Source organism: Giraffa tippelskirchi, chromosome 11 (genome assembly GCF_054371585.1).
Source record: "Giraffa tippelskirchi isolate mGirTip1 chromosome 11, T2T-mGirTip1v1.2.pri, whole genome shotgun sequence".
NCBI classification, from domain to species: domain Eukaryota; kingdom Metazoa; phylum Chordata; class Mammalia; order Artiodactyla; family Giraffidae; genus Giraffa; species Giraffa tippelskirchi.
This window is the reverse complement of record NC_137285.1, coordinates 64215934-64228754: the sequence shown is the minus strand read 5'-3', so window position 1 is coordinate 64228754 and position 12821 is coordinate 64215934. Positions and strand designations below refer to the sequence as shown.

Sequence of the window (12821 nt, the reverse complement as noted above, 5' to 3'; positions counted from 1 at the left end):
GGTCCTAGACAACCCTCCTGTCTCCAGTGTTGTTTGCTTTCAAGTCTGGTGCTTTCCCCCAATACTCCCAACTTTCACAGCACTTCTTGTGAGAATTGAGATTCAGGTAGATTGGTTAAGAGTCTCTTACCATAATTTTCAAACTTAAATGATTAAAATTTTATCAAAGTGAATCACAATTTGTTGGTGGAAAGAGAAAGGATAAGACAAAGTTAAAAATTAAATATACGTAGAATTTATGGGGTATATCAGTTACCTATTGCTGTGTAACAAGTTATTCCCACATTTAGCTCCTAAATTCCCACATTCAGCTGAGATAAAGCTATTTCAACTCTATGTCACCACTCCAGGCTTAGGGAAACATTGTCTCAGACTAGCGATATAGAAAGTAAATTGACTTAGCCCTTCACTATTATATATGTTCATGCTAAATGTTGGCTGTTTAAGTTGTACTACAGGTTAAATAATACACATTTAATATGTCATACAGTTTCTAAGGGCCAGGAATCTGGAAGCAGCTAATTTGGGTGGTTCTAGTCAGAGTCTCTCAGAGGTTGCATGATCAGGGCAGTCTTGAGGAGCTAGATAGAAGTTTAGTTTCAGAAGATTGAAAGGTGAACAGTTGAGGAGATAGAGAAAGTGAGCTTAGATGAGCTTTCCCCACCTATGTTCTATGGCATTCTTGCCTCCCGAGATGCTCCTTCCACTGAGAGTTCTGTGGTAAATAAGAGTGGAAAACATGTTAGAAATCACCCCACCCCGTAGAAACATGTCTCTGGAAGGTTCTGTGAGAAATCTAGGGTCAGAGAATATATTTAACTTGGTTAATTCACCATTTTCATAACTTTCTGACTAAGGAAACTTTTTGTTTATTTTTAAGATGCACCTTTTTATTGCCACCTCAGGTATCTTTTTCTTAATCCTAGATTTGATCATGTCCCTTCATTCACGATGGCGATAGTGTCCCAAGTGGGGGTTTAGGAGGAAAATATGACAACTTTGAATTTCATCCTTATAAACCTTTTGTGGTGTTTTTAATATAAATAATACAGACAGTAAGTGAATACATAATTTATTAGTAAGTATATATGTATTCAAGGTGTGCACACCACACTTTTAACTGAATCTACAGACGTGCAGAATAAAATCTATCCTTCTTAGCATTTAAATCAAGCTCCATGAATCTGTCCATCAAGGCTTTTCTTTTGATTTTTCCCATTTTCTCCCCCTCCCTCCAAGACATGGATCCTAAAACATGACAGAGACTTTTTTTTAATGTCTTTATATTTTATAGGATGTTATTTTCACTTGAAATATGTTTTTTAATCCTATTTTTTTAACTTTTAATAATTTATTTGAACAAAACTGCTTTTTGTTGTTGAACTGACTCAAATGAGTTCCTTTTTATGGCTGAGTAATATTCCATTGTGTATATGTACCACAATTTCTTTATCCATTCATCTGTCGATGGATGTCTAGGTTGCTCCCATGTTCTAAGAGCTATTGTAAATAGTGCCACAGTGAACAATGGGATACGTGTGTCTGTTTCTTCTTAACCTCTCCTTTTTCATTTCTAATTTTGTTGATTTGATTCTTCTCTTTTTTTTTCTTGATGAATGTAGCTAAATGTTTGTCAATTTTGTTAATCTTTTCAAAGAACCAGCTTTTAGTTTTATTAATCTTTACTATTGTTTCTATCATTTTTTTTTCATTTATTTCTGCTCTGACCTTTATGATTTATTTCCTTCTACTAATTTTGGGGTTTTTTTGTTGTCCTTTTCCCAATTGTTTTAGGTGTAAAGTTAGGTTGTTTATTCGATGTTTTTCTTGTTTCTTGAGGTAGGGTTGTATTGCTATAAACTTCCCTCTTAGAACTGCTTTTGCTGCATCCCATAGGTTTTGAGTTGTCGTGTTTTCATTGTTATTTGTTTCTAGGGATTTTTTGATTTCACTTTTGATTTCTTTAGTAACCTGTTGGCTTTTTAGAAACCTTTTGTTTACTCTCCATGTGTTTGTGTTTTTTACAGTTTTTTTCTTGTAATTGATATCTAGTCTCATAGTGTTGTGGTCAGAAAAGATGCTTGATACAACTTTGATTTTCTTAAATTTACTGAGGTTTGATTTGTGACCTAAGATGTGGTCTATCCTGGAGAATACTCCATGTGCACTTGAGAAGAAGGTGTATTCTTTTGTGTTTGGATGAATGTCCTGAAGATATCAATGAGGACCATCTCATCTAACGTATCATTTAAGGCTTGTGTTTCCTTATTGATTTTCTGTTTCGATGATCTGTCCATTGGTGTGAGTGAGGTGTTAAAGTCTCCTACTATTATTGTATTATTGTCAGTTTCTCCTTTTATGTCTGTCAGTGTTTGTCTTATGTATTGAGGTGCTCTTATGTTGGGTGCATAGATATTTACAACTGCTATGTCTTCCTCTTGGATTGATCCCTTGATCATTATGTAGTGTCCTTATTTATCTCTTGTGATATTCTTTATTTTAAGGTCTATTTTGCTTGATATGAGGATTGCTACTCCAGCTTTCTTTTGCTTCCCATCTGCATAGAATATATTTTTCCACCCTCCCACTTTCAGTCTATATGTGTATTTAGGTCTGAAGTGGGTTTTTTGTAGACAGCATATACATGGGTCTTGTTTTTGTATCCATTCAGCCAATCTGTCTTTTGGTTGGAGCATTTAATCAGTTTACATTTAAAGTAATTATTGATATATATGTTCCTATTGCCATTTTCTTAATTGTTTGGGGTTTGATTTTGTAGATCTTTTTCTTCTCTTGTATTTCTTGACTTTATAAGTCCCTTTGACATTTGTTGTAAAGCTGGTTTGGTGGTACTGAATTCTCTTAACTTTTGCTTGTCTGAAAAGCTTTTGATTTCTCCATCAATTTTGAATGAGATCCTTGCCCCGTAGAGTAATCTTGATTGTAGATTTTTCCCTTTCAGTACTTTAACTATATCCTACTGTTCCCTTCAGGCCTGCAGAGTGTCTGCTGAAAGATCAACTGTTAAGCATATGGGCTTTCCCTTGTATGTTACTTGTTGCTTTTCCCTTGCTACATTTAATATTCTTTCTTTGTGTTTAATCTTTGTTAGTTTGATTATTACATATCTTGGTGTGTTTCTCCTTGGGTTTATCCTATGTGGGACTCTTTGTACCTCTTGGACTTGATTGACTATTTCCTTTTCCATGTTGGGAAAATTTTCAACTATAATCTCTCCCAAAATTTTCTCATACCCTTTCTTTTTCTCTTCTTCTTCTGGGACCCTTATAATTCAATGTTGGTGCATTTGATATTTTCCCAGAGGTCTCTGAGACTATCCTCAGTTCTTTTCATTCTTTTCACTTTATTCTGCTCTTTAGAAGTTATTTCCACTATTTTATCTTCAAGCTCGCTGATTCATTCTTCCACTTCAGATATTCTGCTATTGATTCTGGTTTTTTATCACCTTTACTATCATTATTCTGAATTCTTTTTCAGGTAGCTTGCCTATTTCCTCTTAATTTATTTGGACTTGTGTATTCCTCATTTGTTCCTTCATTTGTACAGTATTTCTCTGCCTTTTCATTATTTTTAAAAAAATCTTATTGTGTTTGAGGTTTCCTTTTCCCATGGTTCAAGGTTGAATTCTTTCTTCCTTTCTGCTGGTGCAGTGGTTTGTGTGAGCTTCGTATAAGGTGAGATTTGTGATGAGTTTTGTTTTTCCCTCTGATGGGCAAGGCTGAGTGAGGTGGTAATCCTGTCTGCTGATGATTGGGTTTGTATTTTTGTTTTGTTTGCTGTTTGGATGAAGCGTCCTGCACAGGGTGCTACTGGTGGTTGGGTGGTGCCAGGTCTTATATTCAAGTGGTTTCCTTTGTGGAAGTTCTCACTATTTGATATTCCCTAGGGTTAGTTCTCTAGTAGTCTAGGGTCTTGGAGTCAGTGCTCCCACTCCAAAGGCCTAGGGCTTGAATTCTCTGTGAAGATGCTTTTCATCTTAGTACTCTGGTCCCCAGCAGTGAGTGAGGTGCTAATGAGGCCAGGGAGGCACTCAGGAGAGCCCTCCACCATCACCACCCTGCTCCTGGTGAGCTCACTCCCAGCACAACTGGCGCTCGGGCCGCAGTCTTTTTGCCAAGGGTCAGGCAGTCTGTTAAAAACTTCTTTCTAAATGTTATTTGTCCAACTGGAATCCCTTTCCAGGAAAGGTGTATGTCCCCAACATTTGTGAGATCCTTGAGGCTTTTTTTTTTTATCCTTGTAAATGTGTTTATTCATCCATTTTGCAGCAAAATATTAAGTTCCTGATTATGGGCCATCATTCCAGACTTCACTGGGATGCACTATATTTCTTTTATGAAACTTAAAAAATTCAGAATTTCAAGACAAATACATCTGGTCCCAAGTATTTAGGATAAAGAGCCTGTAAAATTTTCTAATTGGTGGTGGTTATCCATAATAAATGCTTTCACACATATTTTATCACTCCTTGCAACAACAGGCCTGCAAGGCAAGCATGTGGCCCCACTTTGTGGAAGAAGCAGCTCAAAGTTGGGCCATCTTATGTTGTCGAAGCTGTGGTCCAAGAGGCAGGCAGGGCCGGATATTAGATCCAGATCTTCTGGCTCCAGATTGTTCCACTGTGCCACAGACCAAGCTGTATAGCATTTGTCTCATAAATGTTAAGTTCTTTGTAAACAGGAGTTCTGTGTTCCTTTTTCCTCTGAGACAAAATCCGTGGTTGACATTGCCCGTAGCATGGTCTTTAAACATTCCTTCATGAAAGGTCGAATTTATACCATAGCAATACTTTAAAAGTCTCAAGTCATGGGGGCTTTGGGGACAGATGAATCTCCATTCCAGTTACAGATCTGCTGTTTATAGTCTCACTTACTTTGGACAAGTCACTTAGCCTCTTTGTGCTTTGGTTGCCTTATTGTAAAAATGGAGGACCCCATAAAAGTCTTTAGAAAGTGAGATTATAACAGTTGAAGCAGAAAATATATGTAAAGCACACTTAACATTCATTCACAAATGGTTGTTATGATAGAAAGTGTCCCCTGTTGATACATTTAATAGATAAAAATTAGATTCATAAAAAATAAAACTGAGATCTATATGTAATACTGTTCCTGCATGAAGAGGCACTTATCTATAACAGCAAGCTTTGATTTGTCCATCTAATATGTTGCTTGTTTTGGGTGGTGTGGCCTGATTCGGAGTCTTCATGGACAGCCCAGTAATGAACATCTTTGTTCTTGAAGGCCTTAAAGTGGAGTGAGCCTCATTTCTTCACATGTTCGCCACGCTTTCATTTCTTCTCCTGCCTGCTTTCTTAGCATCTCCCCACCCCCAAACCTAAATGATTTCTTGATCTTGAGGAGAAATTTAAAAGGACAGGGAAAGGAAAGATAAAGGGAAAGCAAAACTGGGAAAGAATCCAGTTCAAAGAACCTGCAGGGCTTTGTGAGATGGGGTGCAGCCTTCCCCATCTGCAGCCCCTCACTCCACTCCACCTGGGGACCCACGGGTTACTTCAGTTTGCTGAAGACACAGCACCAGTCTAAATTTCAAGGACACAGACTAGACGGTACTGCTATTGTTCTCCTGTTTTTGTTGTAATTTTTAAAAATTTATTTTAATTGGAAAATAATTACTTTACAATATTGTGATGGGTTTTGCCATACATCATTTTTATTTCTACTGTTCATTTCTTTTTTCTTTTTTTATTCTATTGATACGCTGTTATGTTAATTGATTTTTTTCATTGTGTCTACTGTATTCATTTAAAACTGGCATAGCCCTGGCACTTTATTCAACTTAGAACATGGAAGATCACTATTTTTATTCTTTTTCTGTTCTTTTTTAGTCCGTAGTGTTGGGTACATGGGCCCTCAGAGCATGAGAACCATTTCTGAATTCACAGCCAGCTTTACCCCAAGCAATAGTAAACGATGCTCTCTCTCGTACCCTCCCTTGCCCTCAGCACATGCTCCCTCCAGAGTCCACACCCGCAGCCTCCCTTTGTCCTGTGCCAAAGCTGCTTGTTCACTGCCTTTGATTTTCCTTTTTTGCTCAGTGCCTCCTGCCACAGTGGGAGAGAGAGAGACAGAGACAGAAAAGGAGAGAGGGAAGAGCACAAGTGGAGGAGAAAACCCAGGCTGTTGTGACTTACCAAGGACTTTTGCCTAAGATGAAACTATCAAAGTATACCAGATAGAAATGGAAAACGGTGCTTTGAAGTAGGAACATATGTTTTCCTTTAGAAAAGTAAAAATTGCAGGGGTTATTTTCTTCTCTTGTGCTCTTTCCTGCTCCTTGTTTTTAGATGAAGGAAGCACACACAAGAAGCCAGTGTGGGATCCAGTGTGGGATCCAGTATTTCTCTCTATTTTAGGCACTCGATTTCTTTTCTAATATGTGGAAAATTTAAAATCTCAAAATTAACCGGGCGCTAAGTTTGTAGGAAAAGCAGCTTCGCTGTCACTTGCTGTGCTGGACTTGATGATGCTTCTGGCTCCCACCTAGATTTCCTCCCTCCTTCCAGCCTTGCTGCCCTTGGGGGGCAAGTCAAGCTACTCCTCTGCTTGCAGCCCTCAGATGGGTCAGAGACATGGTCCTCTCAGAGGCCCACAGAACCCCCCGTGACCTTCCCCCGGCCCTCTGATATCACCCACGGGTCTCCTTGCTGTTCTGATCGGGCTTGGGATGCACTGCACTCTTATCTCAGGGCCTTTGCTTGTGCTCTCATTGCTGTTACGCTTTTCCTCCAAATAACGGGTCTGGTCCCTCACATGGGTCCGTCTTTACTCAAATTGCACCTTCTTAGTGATGCTTTCCCCCCAGTTACCTTTTTTGAAATTGCACCTCCTTCCAGTACTCTATTAGCCCTTCTCCTTAGCAGTTAAAGATTATCCGGGCATCATTGAAAGTGATTTTTTTTTCTCTTTGCACGTCAGGAGAGATTTCCTTATTTAAGGAAATCTTAAGTAAGGCCTTTTTGTCCTCTACTCTGAAATTATTACCTCCTAGGAGTTTTTTTCCATTTATTTATTTATTTAAACTTTTTCTTACATATTGAGGTATAGCCAAGTAACAATGTTGTGATAGTTTCAGGTGAACAGTGAAGAGATTCAGCCAAACCTAAATACATGTGTGGTAATCTAATTCCAATTTAAGAATCAGTATTGGAGTACAGATGTCATGCTATTCACATGAACTCATAGCTCAAGTTTAAAAGTAAAATGCACAAAGCTGGAATCAAGATTGCCCAGAGAAATATCAATAACCTCAGATATGCAGATGACACCATCCTTATGGCAGAAAGTGAGGAAGAACTAAAGAGCCTCTTGATGAAAGTGAAAGAGGAGAGTGAAAAAGTTGGCTTAAAGCTCAACATTCAGAAAACTAAGATCATGGCATCCAGTCCCATCACTTCATGGCAAATAGATGGGGAAACAGTGGAAACAGAGGCTGACTTTATTTTTCTGGGCTCCAAAATCACTGCGGATGGTCATTGCAGCCATGAAATTAAAAGACGTTTACTCCTTGGAAGGAAAGTTATGACCAACCGAGACAGCATATTAAAAAGCAGAGACATTACTTTGCCAACAAAGGTCCATCTAGTCAAGGCTATGGTTTTTCCAGTGGTCATGTATGGATGTTAGAGTTGGACTATAAATAAAGCTGAGCACCGAAGAATGATGCTTTTGAACTGTGGTGTTGGAGAAGACTCTTGAGAGTCCCTTGGACTGCAAGGAGATCCAGCCAGTCCATCCTAAAGGAGATCAGTCCTGGGTGTTCATTGGAAGGACTGATGTTGAAGCTGAAACTCCAATACTTTGGTTACCTGATGCGGAGAGCTGACTCATTTGAAAAGACCCTGATGCTGGGAAAGATTGAGGGCAGGAGGAGAAGGGGACGACAGAGGATGAGATGGTTGGATGGCATCACCGACTCGATGGACATGGGTTTGGGTGGACTCCAGGAGTTGGTGATGGACAGGGAGGCCTGGCGTGCTGTGGTTCATTGGGTTGCAAAGAGTCGGACACAACTGAGCGACTGAACTGAAATGAACTGATGTGTATATACATACATACATACATATATATATATGTTAAAAGTAAAATGAATACATACACATATAGTTTTTGTTGTTTCAGAAGTCTATTCTAGGATCCTTCTCACTTATTCTGCATCCCAGTGTTCATGTGAGACCCATTTGTAATCACTTCTCATCCGTCCAACAGGGTGGACTCAGTGCCCAAGCTTTTGTTCGTGTGGAACTGGAGGATGTAAATGATAATGAACCTGTGTTTAACCCATTAACCTATGTGACGAGCCTTAGTGGCCAGGCGCAGCTGGGCACCGAAGTCATCAATGTTCTTGCCACAGACAGGGATTCCGGGGTGTACGGAACAGTGGCCTATGAGCTCGTCCTTGGAGACCTGTCATCCTTTTTCACCATCGACTCCACCACAGGTATGTGAACTTGGGATCAATAGCTTTTGCATAAGAACCAGAAAATGAGTTGAAATGACTTTTTCCTTGGCAGGGGTGTTGCAGGACTCATGTCACCTTCCAGAAGGCATGTTGGAAAGAGCCAGGATTTGTCATTAGGCTAGGACTGGATCTGAGTCCCAGCTTTGCCTCTTATAACCTTCAGTGGCCTCGTCTCCTCACCTTAGGAGTACTAATAATTCCTATGTTGCAAAGTTTCTGTCAGGATTAAAGGTGGTGAATTATAAAAGATACTGGTTAGTAGTATTTATTTTGCAAATGTCCCCTATTTGTATGATCATCTAAGGATAACTTGCATCCTTTCAATGTATGAATAATCCTAATCATGCAAAAAGCACTGTACTGACATCCAAAGAAATACCTTTCTGGTGCAATGTCTGGCATCCCCTTAATCTCGTCAGGTCTTAGTCTCATTGCTTCTGAAATGATACCTAAAACTCCTTTTAGGTGTCTTATGTGGTAATTGTGTATCTGCTGAAGAAATCCAGTGGGCAAACTGAATCTTTCAGAAGTAATCAATATTTAAGAGGTGACCTCCTTTCCCTATTGGTTTGTTGTTAACAGAAAGGTTTGAAGTGTTTGGTTTTAAGAAAATATAAAATTTTAAGTGTATAATATTACATTATAATCCTATGGAGATATTACAGATATTCTGGTCCTAATAATGAAGCTTCGAAATTTTTTTTCTTTTGAATTTCTTCTTTAAAATATATTTATTTTATTTATTGTAATAAGGACACTTAACCTGAGATCTTCTCTTTCACACATTTTTCAGTGTACAGTACATTATCATTCGGCTTCCTGGTGGTTCAGTGGTAAAGAATCCGCCTGCCAGTACAGGAGATGTGGGTTCCATACCAGATCTAGGAAGATCCCCTGGAGAAGGATATGATAACCCACTCCAGTTTTATTGCCTGGGAAATCTCATGGACAGAGGAGCCTGGCAGGCTAGTCCATGGGGTCACAAAGAGTCAGACATGACTCAGAGACTGAATAACAACATTATCATTGACCAGAGGTACAATGTTGCATAGGAGATCTCTAGGGTTTGCTCATCTTGTTTTACTGGAACTTGATGCTCCTTCATTAGCACCCTCCATTTCTCTCTCTTCACTGATCCCTGGCAACCATCTTTCCACTCTTTGATTTGATGAACTTGACTATTTTGGATACTTCATAGAGTAAAATATGTAATAACTGTCCTTGTATGGATGGCTTATTTCGCTTAACTTTATGTCCTCCAGGTTGGTCCATATTTTCCTGTGTTTCAGAAGTTCCTTCTTTTTTCAAGGCTGAGTAATATTCCATTGTATGTATATGCCACATCTTGTTTATCCATCCATCTGTTGATAGACATTAAGTTGTGTCTACAACTTGGTGATTGTGAATAGTGCTTCAGAACATGTGGGAGTACAGAAATCTCAAGATTTTATTTTTTCTTGAAACACCTTCTCTGAGCATGGGTAAAATGTGTTTCTATTGTGATGCTAATACTGATGTGAGGTGCTACACTGGGCTTTTCTGCACATTGTCATACTGGATCTTTACAACACCCTTTGTAATGACTGTATTCATTAGCAACAAACAATAACTGAGACAGGGAGTCTGATCTACCAAGTTAGTTTGCCCTCTTAACTAGCCCCATTAGCTAAAGAGCTATTGCATCTTGCCTGGAAAGTGCACTTCTAGTGTGTATGACTGACCAGGGGATTAGTTGTTTACAATGGCAGTCTTTATAAGATGAAACTTTCTTTGCTCCAGATAGTCCACTGACATGGGTCCTTTTAGCATTTCAAAGATCAGACAAAAGTACTTTCTTAGGAAATTAGTCTCTGCTTGTCTTGACTTTTTCAAAATTCATCTAAACTGAGGACCTTAACTACTTGTCAAATTGTCAGACCCTCCAGGGCACTAACATCACCAAAAATATATAGGTCAGCCAGTAATCAGGGCACATGATCTAAAAGCATTTAGCAGATTGTTTTAAAAGACATCAACACACTCATCCTCTAGTTTCCCCTGGACAATCTTGAAGAATGATTTGTACTGTATTGTGTTTTTAGGAGATATTTCTGTTATTGCACTGGCTTCGACGGCCACAGACTTCCATTCCTGGCACGGGCATTAGACAAATGCCATTGTTAATCAGGGAGAACGCTTTAAGTGGTTATTATCTAGGAGAGTATCTTGGTATTTTTTTAAAGCAAAGACCAACTTTGTAATGGAAGGGGCCTTGAGATATTATTGTTGGCATTTCGATGCTGGTGAATTTAGGGTGAAGACATTCTCAGTCTGACAGGGCTGAGAATGTGGTTGTACCTAATCACAACTCATGAGAAATTCATGGGGCCTGCTAATGCTTTACTGTAACCTTTAGAATAGAATGAAACAGCATCTGACTAATTGTGGAAAGAAGCTGCCCAGTGAACAGGTCGGAGAAGGTGATGGCACCCCACTCCAGTACTCTTGCCTGGAAAATCCCATGGACAGAGGAGCCTGGTAGGCTGCAGTCCATGGGGTCGCTAAGAGTCGGACATGACTGAGCGACTTCACTTTCACTTTTCACTTTCATGCATTGGAGAAGGAAATGGCAACCCACTCCAGTGTTCTTGCCTGGAGAATCCCAGGAATGGTGGAGCCTGGTGGGCTGCCATCTATGGGGTCGCACAGAGTCAGACACGACTGACGCGACTTGGCAGCAGCAGCAGCAGTGAACAGGTAGTCTCCAATTTGAACAGTTGAGTTCCAGTTCATCTGTTGGTTGACTACAACTACAGACACATTTTCTATTTTGTACATAATAGTTAGGCCTCCAGGCCCTGCCATAAAAACCAGTTTAAATGCTGATGTTCTCAAAGAATGGAACAAGGAGCTGTACTGGAATATGGTTTTCATCTCCTAGATCTGTGTCTTTGTTGAACCTGTAAAAGGCTGGACTTTCTTGCTTTCATTTTAAAGGCCTGTCTCTACAGAGCCTGCCAGTAGAAACATGGTCTCAAGAAACTGCCCCTATCAGTAAATATATATGGAGTAAATGAATAAATGACATTAGAAATTATTGAAAAATGATTTAAATTCTTATTACAGCCTCTTAAGAATTTGCAGAGCAGTGTCACTGATAACAGAGCATACCTTCATTTAAAGTCCTCTTTCCCACTGCAGAATGGCACAGGATCCCAGGGCCTACCCCCACTTTTCTTCGGAACTCTCTCAAATTCCCTCTGCAGCACAACTATGCCAGCTCTTTTCTAGTTACATAAACTAAATACACAAACGTGCATGTGGTTGTACATAGTTGTATAGGAGAAGAGAAGACTGAGAATTGATAGCTGTCACTTCTTCCTGAAATACTCTGAAATTCTCTCTTAGAGACATTAATTCATTTACTCGCTGGTTCCTTTGTGCTTTCATTTTGAGGCTTCCTATATCAGCTATACTATTTTATAAACTTACATAGGCTCCAGTTTTCCTGAAGACAAGAGGTTTTCCATTATCTGTTTGTGCCGTAACTAGGACTCATACATTAAAAATAGAGTTCTTGGACTTACTGTGTTTAGCTGGGAAGAAAAATGTTTTGGAGCGGGGGCGTGGTGATGTCCTAGTTGTTTTCTCTTGCATGTCTATCTTCCCATTCTGTTTTTGGGTTTTCTCAGTGTGTTGTTGATTCAAAGAACATTTTTGTAGAATGTGTCCCAACATTAGGAGAGAGAGCTTGACTTGAGCCTTCGTTTCTCTTATTCTTAGTTAGTGGTTTCCTTGGATGTGGGTACAAGGCAGACCACACTGTTTTGAGTTTTAAAAGGAGGAAACACAAGAAAGTTACTTATTAATAGCCCTTCTTCATGTATTTTTCATTCCACTTTATGAACTATTGGTCGATTTTTTTCCTACATTGTCCGAAGTAGTCTTTTTAATAATGTGAAAAGAACAACTTTTAACTTTTGTGTTGATTCTATTTATTTAGTGATTTTACTCTGCAACAAGCATTACTTATAATTCAGGTTATTTTAAGGTGGCAGATTTCAAGCATTTGTGTGAGTCTTTTATTGTTGCCCAATTATCTCTTTTGCTAGGGCTACCTATGGTTACATTTCTGTGATTTGTCTTTCTTTATGCTAATGATATAAGAAAAAGTCAAAAGTTCTGAAAAGAAAGACAGAAAATGGAAGCAAGTTCATCGTCTCCACAGATATTGTTTCAATGCCTGTTATGAACCAAGCACAGTTCTCAGTGTTTGGAATACATCAGTGAACAAGACAGACAAAAATTCCTGCTCAATCTCATAAGCTCACGTTGTTTCA

At 39.1% G+C, this 12821-nt stretch overlaps 1 protein-coding gene across 1 annotated transcript in view; it reads left to right on the top strand.

Moving 5' to 3' along the window:
- DCHS2 (dachsous cadherin-related 2) overlaps positions 1-12821 on the top strand; it is a 311921-nt gene that overhangs the window by 139864 nt on the left and 159236 nt on the right. Inside the window, exon 3 of the mRNA XM_081543223.1 lies at positions 8250-8481. Within this exon, the coding sequence (XP_081399349.1) occupies positions 8250-8481 (232 nt within the window). The remainder of the gene's footprint in view (positions 1-8249; positions 8482-12821) is intronic.